Source organism: Mesoplodon bidens, assembly GCF_964165515.1.
Source record: "Mesoplodon bidens genome assembly, chromosome: 5".
Lineage (NCBI taxonomy): Eukaryota > Metazoa > Chordata > Mammalia > Artiodactyla > Ziphiidae > Mesoplodon > Mesoplodon bidens.
In genome coordinates, this window is record NC_138161.1 from 89,209,032 (window position 1) to 89,230,044 (window position 21,013).

At 40.4% G+C, this 21,013-nt stretch overlaps 1 protein-coding gene across 1 annotated transcript in view; it reads right to left on the minus strand.

The window, feature by feature from the left end:
• The window catches only part of NCEH1 (neutral cholesterol ester hydrolase 1), a 64,736-nt gene extending 57,811 nt beyond the window's left edge, over positions 1 to 6,925 (minus strand). Inside the window, exon 1 of the mRNA XM_081234673.1 lies at positions 6,419 to 6,925. Within this exon, the coding sequence (XP_081090799.1) occupies positions 6,419 to 6,556 (138 nt within the window). The 5' untranslated portion in view covers positions 6,557 to 6,925. The remainder of the gene's footprint in view (positions 1 to 6,418) is intronic.
• Between the last annotated feature and the right edge of the window lie 14,088 nt (positions 6,926 to 21,013).

Consider the following 21,013-nt stretch of genomic DNA (forward strand, 5'->3'; position numbering starts at 1 on the left):
TTGCCTTTTTAATAGCTGTATATTAACATGGCTTCTCATCGTACTAGGCAGCAATTTCTTGTAGGTCAGACTCAAACAGTAAGCTTTCAATCTGTGTTACATCTAAGTGACTGAGCGTGAAGCCTGCTATCGTGATAGCTGTCAAAGGATCCAGGATGTGTTTTTAAAAGAAATGTATATATAGGGTTGGCCAAAAGGTTCTTCTGTTCAGCTTTTCCATAAGATGGCTCTAGTAGCGCTAAGTTGTCTTTAACTTCACTCGAAACAATTTTGTTAGACTGTATTGTGACAGCTGTCATATCAGCGTGAATTTTGAAAAAACTTATCAAAACTGGTGAATTTTCCTTTTAATATTGAAGATGGAAGAAGAAAAGCAACACTTTCAGCATATTATGCTTTATTATTTCAAGAAAGGTAAATATGCAACTGAAACACAAAAAAAGATCTGTGCAGTGTATGGAGAAGGTGCTGTGACTGATCAAACACGTCAAAAGTGGTTTTCAAAGTTTCGTGGTGGAGATTTCTCACTGGATGATGCTCCACGGTTAGGTAGACCAGTTGAAGTTGATAACAATCAAGTCAAGACATTAATTGAAAACAATCAATGTTATACCACATGGGAGACAGCTGACATACTCAAAATATCCAAATCAAGCACTGAAAATCATTTGCACCAGCTTGGTTTTAATTGCTTTGATGTTTGGGTTCCACATAAGTTAAGTGAAAAAGAACCTTCTTGACCATACTTCTGCATGCAATTCTCTACTTAAACCTAATGAAAACGTTCCATTTTTAAAACAAATTGTGACGGGCGATGAAAAGTGGATACTGTACAATAATGTGGGATGGAAGAGATCGTGGGGCAAGGGAAATGAACCACTACCAACCACATCAAAGGCCGGTCTTCATCCAAAGAAGGTGATGTTGTGAATACGGTGGGATTGGAAAGGAGTCCTCTGTTATGAGCTCCTTACGGAAAACCAAACAATTAATTCCAACAAGTACTGCTCCCAATTAGACCAACTGAAAGCAGCATTGGACGAAAAGCGTCCAGAATTAGTCAACAGAAAACACATAATCTTCCATCAGGATAAAGCAAGACTGTATGTTTCTTTTATGACCAGGCAAAAACTGTTACAGCTTGGCTGGGAAGTTTGGATTCATCCCCCATATTCACCAGACATTATACCTTCGGATTTCCATTTATTTTGGTCTTTACACAATTCTTTTTTTTAATAAATTTATTTTTTATTTATTTATTTTTGGCTGCATTGGGTCTTCGTTGCTGCGTGCAGGCTTTCTCTAGTTGCGTCGAGCAGGGGCTATTCTTCATTGTGGTGTGTGGGCTTCTCACTGCGGTGGCTTCTCTTGTTGCGGAGCATGGGCTCTAGGTGCTTGGGCTTCAGTAGTTGTGGCACGCAGGCTCAGTAGCTGTGGCTCACGGGCTAAGTTGCTCTGCAGCATGTGGGATCTTCCCGGACCAGGGCTCGAACCCATGTCCCCTGCATTTGGCAGGCAGATTCTTAACCACTGCCCCACCAGGGAAGCCCCAAAATTCTCTTAATGGAAAATTCCCTAGAAGACTGTAAAAGGCACCTGGAACAGTTCTTTGCTCAATAAAGATTAAAAGTTTTGGGAAGATGGAATTATGAAGTTGCCTGAAAAATGACAGAAGGTAGTGGAACAAAATAGTGAATACATTGTTCAATAAAGTTCTTGGTGAAAATGAAAAATGTGTCTTTTATTTTTACTTAAAAACAGAAGGAACTTTTCCCCAATATTTTTGGGAATTCCCTGGCAGTCCAGTGGTTAGGACTCGGTGCTTTCACTGCCTTGGCCGGGGTTCAGTTCCTGGTCAGGGAACTAAGATTCCACAAGCACAGCCAAAAAAAAAAAAAAAAAACAAAGAAAGAAAGAAATCTATTTTCTTCATAGAACAATTACTAAAATATTAATCACATTGATATGCATTGCACATTAATTCTGCTTTAGAAGTAGAAAACTTACTACAAAAAAGTTTTAAATTAATTTCTTATTCCATTTCATTGTAGAAAAACTAGACTATACAGATAGGAAAACTGAAGATATAATCTTATGGCCCAGAAAAAAAACACTATATTTTAAATTATATCCTTTAGCTCTTTCTATACATCTATATATAGATATATAAAACTGTATGTTTTGATAAATAGATATTTTAAATGGGATAACAGCATATATGCTGTTTTGTAGCATTTTCCCACTTAACACACAGTACAAATCATTTGTAGACCATTAAACTTTATTTTTACAACTTAAATTTTTTTACTGCATAGTTTCCAAAATATGGGTTTACCATATTTACTTAAACTCTTATTGTTCTTAAATTCTTTTAAATAACTGCAAAAAAAAGAAGAGAAAGGTTGCTGAATGTTCCCTCATATTTCTCATAAATGGCAGTGCTTTTGGACTAGTTTAAAAAGATTTCTGTACCTGTGAAATGTTTCTATCTTTATAGCTACAGCTTTGACTATATGTATAATTATTTAAAATAAATTCATCCAGAAGGATTTCTGGGTCAAAGAATAAATGCTTCTACAGCTTCTGATGGATATTGCCAAACTGCCCTCAAAAAAGTTGTTAAAATTTACATTTTCTCCAGCAGTGTATACTTCTCAATATCTCTCCCTGTACTGGGATTACCATTTTTAAAAAATCTTTGCTTGCACAGCATTTTGAAATGTCTTCAGAACCTCCCTCAAACTCCCTCCTTTTGTTCTTCTTGTCTCCTGCTGCCCAATCTTCATCTAAACCTCTCTCCACTGTCCTTCCCAGATCTATTTTTGTTTGTGCTTTTCCACTGCTCAAGTCTTACAATGGCTTTGCTGTAACACTGAAAGTTGCCTAGCTAGTATTTTATCCCCTTAGACTCTTACAGCCAAAGTATCAACCAACAAATCTGACAAACTAATCCATGCTAATGTTAAGGGGTTCGTTTCCAGCCACATGTGTGAAATGTAACTCGAGCAGTTTAACAAAAATATATTATTTACATCAGCAGTGCATTTTATTTAACTTACAGGGCAGTGGTTCTCAATTTTGCTGCACATTGAAATCACCTTGGGAACTGTTAAAAATACTGCTGCCTGGGACTCATCTCCCAAAGATTCTGAATAAATTTGGTATATTGTGTGACTTGGGCTTTAGGATTTTTGAAGCCTCCCTAGGTGACTCTAACGTAGCATCTGTGTTTGAGATGGCTTAAGAAAGATCCTAAGTAGTTTCTTCTTATGTAATACTGGAGGATGCCAAGGAAGAAAAAGTACAAGGAACATAATCTCAATAATCTGACTCATCTGCAGAAGATAAAGGAGATTAGAAGGGGCAGCTAGGGGTGAATCATTTGCCAATGACAACAGGATAAGAGTAGCATTCACTTTCTTGGCCGCGTGGCATCTTAGTTCCCAGACCAGGGACCAAACCCGCACCCCCTGCAGTGGAAGGGCAGAGTCTTAACCACTGGACAACCCGGCAAGTCCTAAGCAGTCACATTTCTTGATGCTAGGCAGGTGCCTGCTGTGTTAGGAAGTAGGCCAAGCGTTATGTTTGAAGTATTGATAGCCTTTGTAGTTAAGCTAATCAACTCAAACTAAAATGATTTGGGTAACAAATGTTATGCCATGCAATTTAGTGACAGCATTCCAGGTTTCATTCCAGGAGGTAAACTACTTCCAGTTTGCATTTGCTTTATTGTTTCAACAAAGTTGGGCAGTACCACAGATTTTCCCCACAACCCATAGTGGCCCTTTGGGACAACTCTTAGAAGAATAACTACAACCAGTTCTAGCCATTTAAATACATTATAGCACTCTTACAAAGTAGCTATTAGCCCTATTTTACAAGGAAAGCTGAGGATCAGAGAAGGTTAGTAAATGGGCTAGCCTCAGACCCAGCAAGTGGCCTGGCTGAGGTGGGATTCAGGGAAGCAGGACTCTTAACTTTAACAGTGATATTCTATTTACTACCAAGTGTCAAGCCATGTTTCCTTTTCCCCAGGACAACTTGAAGTGACATTGGTAAATTGCTTTCCTGGGTAGAATATGCTTCCTTGTGGTTTGAATGATCTTTCTGATATTTTACAGTTCAGAGGACAAGTGATGAGAGCCACTTCTGTGCTAACCCACCTCCGGCCACAGTGTCAAGTAAGGACACTCTGTTACCTTATCTATCTCTGTGACCTGGCATTACAAACATTATCATTCCCAAACACCAGCTGAGAGCATACTCTGCAGAGGACTGTAAGATCCAAAGTCCTTAATGGGTTGGCTGCTTCGTTGGGGAAGAAAAGCTTTTTTCCAAACCTGGCTTTTCCCAAATTACTTATGATAGGGAAGATTTCCTTGGTGACCAGAAAAGGAAGAATAATTTCTGTGGCCACCATAGTAGTCTGACTCTTTTTTTTTTCTATTTTTCTTATTATTATTAGTCATTATTCTTTTTATTGTAGAGGGTCATTTAAGCCACCCAGGTAAATACCATTGTACCCGAGAATCTTTAAAGGGTTTTACTCCCCAGCTACATAATTTCTGGAGGAAGAGAGTGATTGTAGGGCTTCCTGTACAAAAATGTGCCTTTCTTGGAGCCAATGCTAGAGAAGGGAATGGTAATTCTTTCACCACGTCAACACTGTAGTAAGTAAGCAGGAGGGAAGGAAGAGGCTCTATAGCCTCAATGGACCCTACCTAAGAGACAATAGGGGACTTAGGGGTGGAGAACGATGCTGGATTCAAGAAAAGCAAAGTCCTAGGAATGTGCTACAATACCCTAGTTAAGGGACATTTTTTTTTTTTTTTTTGCGGTACGCGGGCCTCTCACTGTTGTGGCCTCTCCCGTTGCAGAGCACAGGCTCCTGACGCGCAGGCTCAGCGGCCATGGCTCACGGGCCCAGCCGCTCCGCGGCATGTGGGATCTTCCCGGACCGGGGCACGAACCCGTGTCCCCTGAATGGGCAGGCGGACTCTCAACCACTGCGCCACCAGGGAAGCCCAAGGGACTTTTTTTTTTTTTTTTTTTTCTTTTTGCGGTGTGCGGGCCTCTCACTGTTGTGGCCTCTCCCGTTGCGGAGCACAGGCTCCGGATGCGCAGGCCCACCGGCCATGGCTCACGGGCCCAGCCGCTCCGCGGCATATGGGATCCTCCCAGACCGGGGCACGAACCCGTATCCCCTGCATCGGCAGGCGGACTCTCAACCACTGCGCCACCAGGGAGGCCCAAGGGACTTTTTGATAGGACAAAGTTTCAGAGACTGTGTAATCCTACACACAATTAGAACGGACATAGAAAAGGAACATCGACCCTCTAGGAAAATCATGGGTTTTTTTTTTTCTCCCTCGTTGTCATTCTTGAGAGGAGTTTACCAAAATAATCCGAGATTAAAGCTCAAGGTTGGGGGAAGGAAGGAGACTCGGTTTTGGAGGAGGGTTAGGATTTTAGATAGAGCAGGATGCTTAGAAATACTGTTCAGTCATAGGGCTCAGCCTTGACTACAGATTGTAGTTTAGATTTTAGATTGTCTGGCACTGAAAATAATGCCTCTTACATAGAATAAACCAGAAAGTTACATTTTCCTGTCTACGGGGTTAAAGAAATACACACCCGTGACACAGTAGAGAGAACTGTCACCCTGCCAGGGTAAGCCAGGGTATCCTGGCTCAGGCAAAGGTTATCTCCGCGGCAGTTAAAGACAAACTAAATTCTGCAGGGCAGGCAGGAAAGAAATGCACCATGCAAACACCGGCTGCCACTGACTCTCCAGCCAGCCAGGTCGCCTGGACTCTTTTCTTGGGCTGAGCTGATGAGTGCCACGCATGAAATGCGAGATCTGTGCTGTTCCCCAAGTACTTGGAGGAGCCCAGCCTGCTGCCCCCGGGAATGGGGGGCTCCACTGTCGGGGACATTGGGAGGTCACCCGCGCCCGAGTCTGCTTTTAAGGTGGCTGCACTCCCAGGAACCAGAACCCGTTTTTCCCAGAGCTTTCCTAAAACATTTAACTCACTCTCTGCCGCCCTCTATAGGAGAACAAAAATGGAGGAGGGGTGGTTTATAAAAGGCTGGAAGATCCGTTTCTGGCGCTGCAAACCAAGAAAGAGGGGGACATTTAGGAAAGACGAAGGATTAAACAGTCGTCAAATTCTATTCAAGGACTTCACCTTCTCCATTACCAACACAGACTAAGAGACACACATAGACCTAACCCTCTGCTAGCAAAGAGGCGAATGCGACACCCTGAAAACGTCAGCCTGAACCACCTTAAAAAGCGATCGCCTCATTGCGTTAGAAAAATTTGAATTCTCGTGGGACAAGGTCCGGAAATTCTGTTTCCCTCTTTAAACATTGCTTAAGAGAAGGGAGAGAGAATCATCACTGGGCTACGTCTCACCACTTGCTGTGCGCTCCGGAAAGTGGCGTCCAGCAGCATCAGCTTCCAGGGGTCGGACACGGAGCTTGGCAGGGGGATGTAGATGTAATAGGCGGCCAGCGCCACCAGGGCGGTAAGCAGGACACACGACGACCTCATCCTCCCCCGGATCGGCTGGCCTGCCGGGTTGACGAGGAGGAAAGGGCAATGCCACCAAAGACCTCAAGCAAGTTTCTGCAAGGGCCAGGCGCTCATTCACCGGTTTCTTACATGTCCAGGAGCCAATCAGAGGCGGCGTCGGGAGGAAGTCGGAGCGCCGACGTGCCCCCTCCACTGTGTCCTTGCAAGTGTTGCAGACACTTCAGGTTTGAGAAAGCTCTGGGGCTGTGCTGGGCGCAGAACAGCGCACTCAGGAGGACACAGGTGTGTATTGCACCCTTGTGACCAAGGGCTCCCTCCTGAAGGTTCCCAAACGGAAACACGCCCGGAATAGTTTCGGTGTGATGAGTTTCTGTCTGTCCAAACTACGTGGGCCAGTCTGACTCAAAATGGAGTCCGATGTGAGAAAGATAATAAAATGATAATGATAAAAATCCACTGTCTTCAGCCAGATTTGCAATGGAATGTAAATTCTAGCTGTTAGGTGGTGAGAGAAGGTAACAAATTCTTATAGCTGAAGCAATGCTAAGCCAGTAGTATATCTAGCACCCAAATCTTGGTTTCCAGATCTCATTCTCCAATAAAAGGAATCATGACTCTTTCCATGGCACCGTGGAGAAAAGCCTGATTATAGGGCTGGGACAGGTAAAGTACAGGATGAACCTGTTGTTCTGTAAGATAAAGAAGTGCTAAAAAATGATGGGAACTGGTCAAAAGGACACAGGTGGCAGCTTGAAGGGTCTCCCCGTGGCTAAAGCTGGGATAATTTTAGCATCAAAATAAATAATAATGGATTACAAACCATTGAATAAAATAAATATCTAGGAGTCTATACTAATATAAATAAATAGGGAAACACCACGTGAAAAAAATTCTTTCAAGTGGGTCGGTGGTAGCAGAAAAGGCATTTGAATCCAGATTTCCTATTAAAGATGGGGTAGGGAAGGGGATATAGAATGAGAGAGATAAAGAGAGAGAGAGATAGAGAGGGGAAGTGAGAGAAACTTCACCAGCAGAATTACAACCAGAGATCCAGAAGAAAAAAACTGGAAGAACTGTTTTAAGGAGGTGGTTAGAGAATAACTCCAAACTTATTGATCGAGGCCTTAAAACACCTGGTACATATACTTTTGCAACTTAATATAGTAATTGAAATTTAACCTAATCCAAAGTAATGAAATAATCATAAATTTGGGACTGAAAATGAGATTCTTGGGAGAAAGTTGGCTTCCTATTCAAAGTTTGGAATAAAACATTTATATGAAGGGTACACTTCAATGATGTTTCAAGCATTCAAGTTTGAGATCATCATTTTATCTTTCTTTGCAGTTACTAGTTAAGCATATAAGTCTAAACAGAAAGAGATATATAAGTTTGTGAGTGAATGTATGTGAGTGAATGTATGCATAAAGTTAGAAGCTAATCTCTACGGGTGATTACAAACAATCCCAGAGCTACCAACCGAATTGACAACTGGATTGATTCACATAATTTTCTTTCAGGTAATCTGTAAAATAATTCAAAGCTTTACCTTGTAGACTTTAATATTTTCTTCCTGGATTTTGATTATATTCATAAAATCATAGATCTCAGAGCTGATGACAAAACAAACAAACAACAACAACCCCACACCTGACCCATCCTTCCATCTTCAGCCAGTAGTTACAAGCTTGGTTTATAGATGAGTCTTTTGAGGCCCAGAGCAGCTTGTTCATAGTCTTCTAGTTTGTAAGTGATAGAACCAATATTCATTTCTCCTGCCTTTCAGTGCTTTGTAGCTTCCCTTCATCAGTGCACTAAGAGATAGAAACCACTATGATTCTCAGTGCTTCTTGTGTAGATCTGAGAGTCTTTATAAAATGAAACCAATCTGAGATAAATTTAAACAGCTTCATCACTTGTTTCTAATACTTCATTCATTCCACAAATATACCTGGTCCACACTAGGAAATAAAGGAGTGGGGGCAAGGCAGTAAGGTCTCTGCTCTTTTTGATTTTGTGTGCTTGGTAGTGATGAAAGTTGTGAGGTGAGAGTAAGGAAAGAGAAAGGAGAGCCAAATAATAGACAAATGATAACAATTAACAGGCATGGAATGCTAACCACAAGCCAGGTTCTGTGGTTAACACTTTGAATGTATTAACTCATTTAGTCTTCACAACAATTCCTATGCAGTATGTGCTCTTCTTATTCTGAAAACAGAAGCACTGAAAGATGAAGTGCTTGCCCCAAGTCACCTAGGTAGTGGGAAGTACAGCTGGGACTTGAGCCCATGGAGTCTGACCCTTGTGCTCATGTGCTTTACTGCTCAACTCTGCTGACAAGTGGTTAGGATTGGGAAGAAAAAAGAACAGGGTAGTGTGATACCTTGTGGCTGCTTTAAACTGGGTGATGAAGGGGACTTCTTTAAGGAGATGCCATTTGAGCTGACAGCTGAATGACTAAGGAGACAGCCATGCAGGAATCTAGAGGGTGGGGAACAAGTACAGAGGCCCTGAGGTGTTATGAGGTCAGGGAACAGAGACAGCGCTGGAGAGGTAGGGGTCATGTGCAAGGGGCGGGAGAGCAGGCACAGTCAGAGAGGTAGCACGGATGCAGAAGGGTGGATCGTCTAGGACTGTGTGGGTCATGATAAGGAGGTGGCATGGGAAGCCATTGAAGACTTTGCAGCAGGGGAGCAAGAGAATTTGATCTGTATTTGAAAAGAAGCACTCCAGCTGCAGTGTAGAGAACAGGAGGCTTTTTCAGTCATCCAGATCGGAGATGATGGTGGCCTGGATGGGCAGTGTTAACGGTAGGACAGAGAGAAGGGGCAGATTTAGAATACATTTTAGAGATAGGGGAGACAGGACGTACTCACAGATGGTGAAGGGTGATAAAAGGAGAAGAGTCAATAAAATACTCTGCTTCTAAGGAAATAATGTGTGATTTGATGTTTAGGCAATTGACGTTTCTATTTATACAGAATATCTTAAATTAGTTTTTATTAAGATCTCCTAATTATATGACATAGCAATATCATGGCTTAACAGAATTTTTACTTTTATTACTTGAAATAGTTTACCCAAAATGCCATATACTACGCCATGTGAAGTGGGCTTCTTCATCTAAGGACAAGCAGAACTTTAGTTCAGCAAACACTTACTGAGTCCTGCTGTCTACAAAGCACTGTGGTAGGTGCTGTCGTGATAAAAATGGTCCCTTTCCCACAAAACAATGCCCACCCTAGTCAGAGAGAAAGTCAGATAAACTTTTTATTATTTGAAATATACAAATTCCAGAACTATAGAGAGGAGGAAATCATGAGTAGATCTGTTCTAGAAGAGTGAGGAGTAAGAAGACCTACAAGAAAGGTGATGACTGAGCAGACTGGGCAGGTTGGACAGGAGTGTGCAGGTGGATATTAGGTAAGATCATCCCAAGCAGAGAGGAGAGCATATACACAAAAGTCCCGAAATGTGGTATGAGCTGCAAGCAGTTCAGGTACTTCTCGGGCATCAAATGCAGGAAGGTGGAGAGATTAACCTGAAGAGTTAGGCAGAGGTCATGCGATGCAGGGCCTGGTGGGTTGTGCCAAGGAGTCTGAACATTATCCCCTAGGCAGTGGGGAGGCACTGGATGATTTACGTTAGATCTAGTGACAATGGAGAGGGTATGCGGTCTGGAGGAGAGCAGGGGAAGCTGCTGACAGTGTGTTGTTTCCAAGGTGTCCAAGAAAGATGACGCTATTGTAGTTCAGACTCGTAAGAGGTGTTGGTAATGGGGTTGAAGAGTCCGAAGAGATCTAAGAGGTAGAATCAAAAGGACTTGGAGAGGGAAGGAAAAGGTGATTTCCCAGATTTCTTGTTGAAGCAACTGGATAAAGAATGGTGGAAGAGTAAAAGATTTGAGGGAAGATGACAAATTCACTGGGGAGTATTTGGGTTTAAGGTTTCTGTGGAACATCCAAGAAGAGATATTGAGTAGACTCCTAGACAAACAAGTCAGGAGCTCATGGAGAGGTCCAAGCTAGAGATGTAAGTGTGGGAGTCTTCACCCTATAACTGAAGCCCTGACAGTGGAAGAGAGAGAAGCTAAGAGCTTGGGAAGTGTGAGGAAGAAAGCCAGGCCTGAGGGCCTTGACATTTACTGATTAGGAGAAGGAAGAGGACAAGTTGACAACAAAGGCCAAGAAGAAGTGGTCAGAAAGGGGACTGTCTGATCAGCTGAGTAATGATGGATAGTGAAAGTGAGAGAAAATCATTCAGAAGTTAAATTTATGGAGTTTCCTAACTGGATTCTTGAAAGGGGAGAGAGAGGATGGAGTCAATAATGACTTCAAAGTTTCTGGTTTGAGTAATGTCATCAACTGACATAAGAAATATTGAATGCAAAGCAGGTTTGAGGGTAAGATGATGAGTTCAGTGCTGTGATGTACTAAGAATTATATTCAGCAACATCCTTATCAATATGATCTAAATTCAGTGTTAAATATTTGATTAAGGTCAAAGCCACTACATGATATGTTGAAGAAAATTAGTTTGTGAATTACTGTATTTATACTGTATGTGCCTAATTTTCATAATCCCTCTACTGATTATGGTTTGAAGCTCATCCTTGATCTTGCCAATTGTGACATTATACTCACTTAAGACAGAAAACCTTGCCTTGTGTTCAAAGAACAAAAGGAAGTTTTTCTTTTTTCTTGCAACCATCCTATTATGGTATCATCCAAAGATCTATGACTTCACACACACACACAAAAATCCAGCATGGACCAGCCTATGGCAACTTCACAAAAACAGCCGTGATGCTCCTTAATCGGGAGCATCATATTGCCTCCTCTTCCCATCATAAACACACAACTCAGCGACCACAGTGACATCCAATCTCCCAGTTTCCTGGATCTTGCCCTCAGTAATGTATTAGCTTCCTATTGCTGTTGTAATAAAGTAGCACAAACTGAGTGGCTTAAAACAACAGAAAGTTATAGTCACACAGTTATGGAGTCTAGAAGTCTAAAATCAAGGTGTCAGACATCCATGGTCTCTCTGAAGGCTCTAGGAGACAATACTTCCTTGCCTCGCTCATACTACCTTCTGTGGTTGCTGGCAATCCTCAACGTTCCTTGGATTGTAGATGCATCCAATCTCTGCTTCTTGTCTTCACATGACTGTCCCCCTGTGTACAGGTCTTTGTGTCTCATCTTCTTATAAAGACATCGGTCATATTGGATTAAGGGTCCTTTCTATCTCAGTGTGACCTCATCTTAACTAATTACATCTGCAACAACCTTATTTCTAAATGAGGTCATAGGCTGAGGTACTGGGAAGGAAGAGAATTTGGGAAGGGTGTGTGACACTATTCAATCCAGTATGGTAACCAAGAGTCAGATGAGTAATGGAAGCACATTGGCTGGGCATCCTGCCCCTTCTCCCACAGTGGCTGTTCACGTGGTTCCCAGGCCTCCTGAGATAGTTTGGGCAGTTCCTATTCAGGTGATGTTCCCCTTGCTCATCTTCTGAAGCTCAGTCTTTTGTCTTTGGATTGACACCTAATCTAATAACTAATTCAGACTGATGGGAATAGGGGTGGGGTGAGGGTAGGGGATGTATAGAAACTTTCCTTATAATTGACTGACGGCCTCTTGGAAGTAATACTTCCTTTGCTTTCTAACTCAAAACTGTCCGGTTCAGATTTCAGGCTGATAGAAGAAGAGTATATGTGGGGAGGATCATGGCCAGTGGTGATGGCTGTTTGCAGAAACATGGCCGTGGCACTGCTCAAAGAATCTACAGCGTGCATGCGCGTTCACATGCGCGCACACACGCGCGCACGCGCACACACACACACATCTTCTAAAATAAGATAGAAATTTAAAAATCAGAAGGTAAATAAGGTCAGTAGAAAACATGAGACCATTTTTTTAAACCAGCATCTGGTCAGCATTAGCTCAGGTACTCCCAAAGGAGAAAGGTACTCAGCAATAAGATACAAGGTGGGATCTTTGACCAAAGGTATTTCTCATGTAAAGTCAAGCACATTCCATTATCTAAAAACTTCTGTGCTCTCCAAGGAACTGATTGTTATTAAGGTGTCCTTGGTGGATCTATCCACTGGAAAAGGTGTGACCCAGGTAGATGACTGGGCATGGTTGTTGGTCCTGGGGTGCATCTGATGGAAAGTGGTGAGCTGGAAATCAGGGTTCCAGTCAGTCACCTGTGAATTTGAATATAATCTTCAAATAAATTCCAAAGTTCCTCCCAAGCCTACCAACCTTGGCTGGTCCACTTCTGCCTACTCTGTAACTCACCTAGTGCCCTCCTCACCTGTCCTCTATGCTGCAGCCACACTGGCTTCTTTTCAGTAAGTCACTTCTATGAAGGCTCTTCTGCCTCTGGGTCTTTATTTGTGTCATTCTGTGCCATTTCCTCTACCTGGCACTCTCTGCCCTCTACTTTTCATCCTAGTTGGCCCATTCTTATTATTTACGTATCTGTTTAAATGTCACTTCCTCGGAGTGACAATATCTTACAATGTTAAGCATGTAATACATTTGGACCTTGAAGCTTGTCATAGAAGCACCTTCTGTAACTGCTACCTGATCAGTTAGCAGTTAAGACTCTTACCTTTCTCACAAAGCCAACTTAAAGGACCTACCTCTGGGTAAAGGGGATGAGTTAGACAGAAAGTTATGTTATTGGATATTTGTATCCTGAAGAAACCTGTTTTAAAGTAATTTTCAATATTTCTGAAATACTAACATGATTTTCTTATTTCAGAATCTTGTTTCGGAAAGATTATTGAATATTTGCCTGCTTAAAAGCTAGCCTTTTAGTAGGGTTCTGGTTAAGTATCTTTTCTCCATTTTCCTTTTTTTTTTCAGATTTTCAGATTGACACAAACGACTGTGGGTAACACATTTAAGGCTTATATTCCTTTAAACCCTGAGAAAATGATCTCATAGTTCTTGATATAAAGTAGCTCCTTCCATTTTATGTGTGCATTCATGGTCTATGCATGAAACTATGTAGAAAGGAATTGATAATATTTAAACTTATATAATATCACAATATGTTACAATTCCCTTATTATCTTTGGACATAGATGTCATTTATTTTCAAAATCTGTAGACATTTACTGGTGACCTACTAAGTATTGAACACTGTTGCATTCTTGGGAATGGGATAATATCCCTGCAGGGAAGGAGTTCTCAGTCTAGTAGGAAAGAAAATAAGTAAACAGAAGAAAACTTGCTAAGTGCTATAGGAGAGGTGTAGAAAGAATATCTGAGTAGAAGTACACAGACAAGGGCAGAAAGGCATATGCAAGCATATTGTGTAATCAAAGGTTTGGGTGCAAGAGCATGACACTTTCAAGGAGCAACTTCTGTTGATTTTATGAATCATATAAACAAGTCTGTTTTTAACTGAACTACTGGTGGGACCCGAGTTAGTGATTTACAATCATAATTCATTTCAGTGATTTAATTGCATTTATGTAAATCATTGATAGCATAATCAGTGTATACTTCTCAGGAATAAATGATTTATATTGATAAAAATATGTTTTGTAATAACTAGCTATTAAAAATGTCTACTGGCAAAGTAATCGAGATGACATTTTAATTTTAGCAACTAGATATGTTAAAAGTAAATCAGGTGAGTTATGTATACAGTTAGGTTTCTCTACTGCCTCGTGGTTTTTAAATACTCATCTTGGAAAAATAAACTATTGATTAGATCTATTGGGCATTTACTTTTGTTAGTTCTGTAGCATATTCCCAGAAAGTTATTCTTTTTAAAAATTTGAACCCAAATTAAAGTTATTACCTACTCCGGTGCCTGCTCTAAGCCCTATATCCAGGTCTCTTCTCAGTTCTAGGCACATAGTTGAAGTTCAATATATGTTATAGCTGGTAAAGTCTAATATTTAGATCTGAAAGCCTGACTGTGAAAAAGAGATCATTAATAGGTAAGAACTTACATATGCCATCTTATCAATTGTTTCCTGGAAGCTTTGCAGTTGCCTTGTTCCTTTCTTCTGCTCTTGCTGCCTTCCTTTGTGAATTAATGATTTTCTGTATTGGTATGCTTTTATTCTCTTCTCCTTATCTTTTGTGAATTCACTTTAGGTTTTTGCTGCATGGTTACCATGAGGCTTACATAAAATATAAACATAACAGTCTATTTTATGCAGGTAACAACTTAACTTTGATTGCATACAAAAACTCTACCCTTTACTCCTCCCCTCTTATGTTTTTGATGTTACAATTCACTTTTTTTAATATTGTATATTTATTAACAAATTATTGTAGCTATAGTTATTTTTAATACTCTTGTCTTCTAACCTCTATACTAGAGTTAAGTGTTTAACACTCCACCATATTACAGTATTAGAGTTTTCTGAATTTGACTACATACTTACCTTTAGCAGTGTGTTGTATATCTTCGTATGTTTTCATGTTATTAATTATCATCCTTTCATTTCCACATGAAGACCTTCTTTCAGCATTTCTTGTAAGGAAGGTCTAGTAGTGATGAATTCCCTCAGCTTCTGTTTGTCTAGGAAAATATTTATCTCTCCTTCATTTCTGAAGGACAGATTTGCCAGGTAAAGTACTCTTGGTTGGCAGTTTTCTTTCTGCACTTTTAATATATCATTTTACTCTCTTCTGGCTGGTAAGGCTCCTGCTGAAAAGTCTACTAATAGCCTTTTGAGGGTTTCCCTTTTTCCCTCTGCTTTTAAGATTTTCTTTGTCTTTGATTTTTGACACTTTTATTCTAATGTGTCTTGGAAGGGTTTCTTTGATTTTGTTTAGTCACCTATGAGCTTCATGAACTTGGATATCCAAATCTCTCCCCAAATTTGGGAACTTCTCAGCATTATTTATCGAATTAAGTTTTCTACCCCCTTCTCCCTCTCTTCTCCTTCTGTAACAGCAATGATCACAAACTGATCCTTTTGATGGTATCCCATAACTCGCATAGGCTTTCTGTCCTCTTTTCCATTCTTTTTTCTCTGTTCTCTTCTGGCTGGAAAATTTCAAAGCTCCTGTCTTCAATGTCACTGATTCTTTCTTCTGTTTGATCAAGTCTGCTCTTATGTTCTCTATTGCATTTTTAATTTCATTCATTGTATTCTTCAGCTCCAGAATTTGTTTGGTTCTTTCTGATGATTTCTATCTTTTTGTTAAATTCATTGTGTTCATGTATCGTTTTCCTGATTTTGCTGAATTGTCTTTCTGTGTTTTCTTGTAGCTCACTGAGTTTCCTTAAAATAGTTATTTTGCATTCTTTGTCTGGTAAGTCAGAGATCTCCATGTCTTTCTGTTCAGTCACCAGACGATTTTTGTGATTTTTTTGGTGGTGTCATGTGTCCTTGATTTTTCATGTTCCTTGGAGTTTTTGTGTTGCTGTCTTCTCACTTCCTCTAGTCTTTACTAAATGCTCAGTTCAGTGTGTCTCAACTTTTTTTTTCTCCAGTGGAGTGTGGGAACTTCTCTGCAAACATGGACTTCCACAAAGGCTCTTTGGTTTGTGAGTGATTGTCCAAGTCAGTGTTCTCTAGGGACTCCCAGATCTTGACCAAGAAAAGCTGGAAACAGTTTATGGGTCACTGCAAGGTCCACAGTTGGAGTCAAGGTTTGTCTGCCTATTACCTGACACAGGGGTAGGCAAGACTCCTCCTGGGTCCCTTGACATGTGATGTGGGGACCCACAGCCCCCCTCAAAGGCACTTCTGCCCATGGATGGATGCTGACTATTTTGTTGCTGGGGTGGGAGGGAAGACAGAAATGAGGGAAATCTATGGAACCATCATACTAATATCAGTGCCCCCACCCTTACAAACAAACAAACAAACTCTTGAAACAAAGAATTAAAAGGTAAGGGAAAAAATTGTTAAAATGTGCAGGATTTTATTTTTTGCTTGTGCATGTATGTCATTAAAGGGGGAGTTTTACAATTAATTCAGCAAATTGTAATTTCAAGACTCCTGAAAAGTGATTCAACTATTGCAGCATTGTATCATGTCAACTCCGTTTTAGGATTTTTTTTCCCTCAAGTTTATAACTTAGGTATGATAATTTGCTACACATAGTAAAAAATATGGTAGACTTTTGATGCATTTGTTTAAACATTAAAAATTTCTGTTATTTTAAAATTTTATCAATATAAAACTCCATTGTAAAATAAGTACATTTTAACAATGTTTATATTCATGTAGCAGAAAACACAGGTAGTAAAGAGACACATAGGAAAATGTTTAACCTTCCAAGAGTCAAGGAATGTAAAATAATTTCCAGGGTCCTGTTTTTCCTCCAAAAAATTATAAAGTTAGAATAGATCATACAGATGTTGAGGAAGGTAGGTAAATAGACAGTATCCAGTTTCCTTTTATAAATGATGCTATGAATCTTTATGTAGAAAACATTCTTTATTACAGATTAGTTATCTACATTTTCTTAAAAAACACCTTGGAAACTATATAAATGTTTTCTTGTAGAAAAATATTTATTTTAAAATAAATACATATAAGTTTCTTCTACATATTAAAATAAGTTTCTTCTACATGGTAAAATAAATATCTAAATGTAAATAGAACACCTTCTCCTTAAAATAATTTAAAAAACAGGATACCACCACCACAAACAACTGCTTAGTTATAAGTGAATGAATATATATTATGGCAACAATTATGTTTAAAACAACACAAATACAATAAATGGAGGGAAATACACCCAAACCTCAAATGCATTTGTGTTTGTATAACAGAACTTTGAATACTTTTATTTTCTTTTTATTACTTTGAAATTTTCAATTTTCTTCATTCATTACTCTATAATGTTTTAAAAATAACTTAGAAACAAAAAGTCACAAAGATGCCAAAGAAAATTGGTACTGGAACCATCTTATACCAGATAAACCTGGACTTTCATTGAAAGTTACATTATTTACATCTGTTTATCCAATTTTAAAATTCTATTTATAAAACAATTCTTTATAATTTATTTGCCTCAAACAGCCTATCCTAATAGAAAGGAAGCTGGCTGGGAGTTATTGACTTGGCTTTATCACAGGCTACCTATATGACCTAGGGAAAATTACTCATCATTCTTGACTCTTAGTTTCTTCATCTGTAACATAATAGTTTGGACCTAGTATCTCTAAGATTTCTTCTAGCTCCAAGAGCTACCAGTCATATGAGAATGCAAATACAGGTTAATCATATTCCAAAGGGCACTTTAAGCCTCTAAAAATGTACTTTTATAAGAAAAATACAAAAACTATCACACAAAAAAGTAATTTATGTGGGAAAAAATAAGGAATCATTAAAATACAGTATTAGTTCAATAGGTGATCATAATCCACAGAAATGTATATTTGGCAAGAAATTCTATCATTGGGAAAAAACATGGAGCATAATTAAGCTCTTCTAGACTCACTGGCCTAAAGTTATTTTTCCTTTCCTTAGGTAAGATGAACCATTCAGCTTTTGCAATACTTATGACTAACTCATTACTAATTACTTTATAAATAGAGCTTTAATGAATTGAATTACAAGATCAATTCTATAATCAGTGGTAGAGATCTCAGCATCCAACAAAGGAAGTTGTGTTCTTTCTCGTCCTAGCAAGGAAGTAAGAAGAAACTTACTTCCCAGGCTAGTCTGAAAAACATATATATAATGAGTTTTTTCTTGTATATAATGGTCTATTTCTATTAAATGAAGGTCTCATTAATTTGATAAATTCTTTGATCATCTACTTAATAACTGCATCTCCCTAGTTTTTAAAAATTATCTTTTATGCTAACTCTTTTACTTTTGTTGTTTTAAAATGTTATCCTTTCCACTCTTCTTTCTAAGTCCATGTGGACTTTCTAAGTCCACACCGCCCAGGCCTGCCCCAGGGCTGACAAGTCAGGGGGTAGAAAATTTTTAATTAGACACATTTATCATTAATAGGGGCAGGAAGGAGCCCAAACTCAGCCTCCCTTGGGGCAGAGACCAAATGGGCCTCTCCTTCCTGCAGAGATGCTGGGCCCCTGAACTTGTCTAGGAACCTGGGCGGCTGGGCCTCAGGGAGGGGAGGAAGGTGGGCATCACAAGCATCTACTTCCATGACCACCCCCTCCACTGACACTGCAGAAGTGGACTACGGGAAACTGAAGGAGAATCTGCACAAATTGGGCATGTTCCCCTTCTGAAGTAAGTGGGGCCTGTCCCCTGTGGGAATCCACGGAGATGTGAATGACCCTGGTCTCTTCAGCCAGAGACCAAAGAAGGGCACACAAGCTCTGTCAAGCCGTTCAGGGATAGTCGGGTACCCTGGGGTCACTTTATTATGAGAGGAACAGAGGCATTGGGCACTGGTCTAGAGTCAGAAGACAGGCAGGAAGCTCCCTGCTGACTTGTGACCTTGACTGAACATAGTGTGTTTCAGTTTCCCCAGTTGCAAAGGTGTAATCTGCTAAAGACCCTTCTCAGCCCAGCATTACTGTGGAGATCAACTGGATAACAGGTATGAGATTCCTTGTCAACCACATATCCTGTGCAGATGAGAGTGTACCCAGCCCGTGGCCTCATCTCTCTCAAAGCCTTATTTGCATACTCTCTTCTGGGCGGAGCCTCCCTTGGCAGAATTAATTCCTATTCTGAATTCTCTAACTCATTTCCCACTTTACATATGGCCCTCCCCTCTTTGAAGTTAGGGACCAGATCATATGTGTGACATTCAACATACAACATAGCCACAGATACAATAAAGGTAAAAGAAGTAGGAAATTCTGCCCTTCCTGCCCTGCCCACCCTCATCCATCACCCATGACAATTCCCTGAGGCATACTTTCAATAGCCTCATTTCTCAAAGGGAAGCTGGGGCTGAGAATGACATGGTCATTTGCCCAAGGTTACTCAGATAGATGGCTGGGATTTGAACCTGGGTCTGACTGCACAGCCATGCTCGTTTCACTCCACTGCACTGACTGCTGAGTCACTAAAGCAGACTATTTCAACAAATAGAGTCTGGTTGGCACCAGCTTTGGGGATGAAGAGGCTCTGGCTGAGATGGTTGCAGTGGAGCAGTTAAGAACATGGACTCTCGCACGTGGTTAGGATTCCCTGCTTTCACTGCCGAAGGCGTGGGTTCAATCCCTGGTCGGGGGACTAAGATCCCACAAGCTGCGTGACACGGCCAGAAAAAAAAAAAAGAACGTGGACTCTCAATTCAAATCCCAGCTATGCCAATGACTTAGCTGTGAGATAATCTCTCTAAACCTCAGTCTCCTCATTTGACACGTGGGAGTATAATAACGCCCACATCATAGGATGGTTGGGAGAACAATCTGAGGGTATGCAAGTGAGAGTATGCTGTAAATTGTAAAGAGTGATATACATTAGAAGGTATTGATCCAACGATAACAATTATTACAACTAAAAAATTAATGAACAGAAACCTCAAAAAAATTGAGTTGGGAAGCCAGAAGGGGGAGCTCTCACACCCTGAATGATAGCAGAGCCCAACAGGAAGAAGAAAGACTGGTTTCCTGGTAAGGACTCAACCAATGAAAAGCCATGGACTCTTTGTTTACTATAGCCCTCCCAACTTTCTTTTACCCCTTTGGAAAAGAGTTCTCCTTCCCTTGTCATGCAAGGACTTGCCCGTGGCTCATCATGGTTGTAGAACCCAAACTGCAATTCTCTGCTGATCCTGAATAAACTCACTTCTTTTCTGCTGGTGAAATAACTGGCAGTCTATTTGTTTTAGGTCAACAAGAATGACAGTATGATTGGCACAGTGGGCAAAGCTGTTTTGTGACAGTGACCACTGGCCTGACTGAAACCCCATTCATGTCTCAGTGCTGAGGTGATATAACCCTTCCCTAGGGAACAGTGAATGTCCTGTAGACACCCATATTGAGTACTGACACAAACTCTAAAGTTTCTGCTGGGGCTCAGCTCTAAAATCCGTGTTTCTCTTGCCTGATCCTGGCCCTTTTTTGCAGCCCAACACTCAGGGGCAGAGTAGGGAACCATCACATATCACTTTGCCAAGGCCTTCTGCAGCATGTTAAAGTCCCTCAAAAGAGGATGTGGGAACCTACCCTTGATGAATCAGTGAACATTTAGAGACTCTTCTGGAAAGCATTGCCTGAAACTGTGTAGCTATTTATTTTAGCATTGTTAATTTGTACTGATTATTTGAACAAAGAGTATTCTTTTAAAATAAAAGTCATAACCAGAAACTGGAGGGAGGGGTTGTTGCAGAGGGCCATTTGGCCCTGAACTCACACCAACAAACAACCTCAAAGATGAACCTTGAATTATTTCCAAATGAGGTCAAATGGATGAATACAGAGCTACTCCAGCAGGACTGGCGGGATGACGTTCCTCATAAAACTTTAAGCTTGTGTCTTATCCCCTTAGTATGTAGAGTGGACCATGGTTTCTTGTGATAAGATATAATATTTTTGTGTATA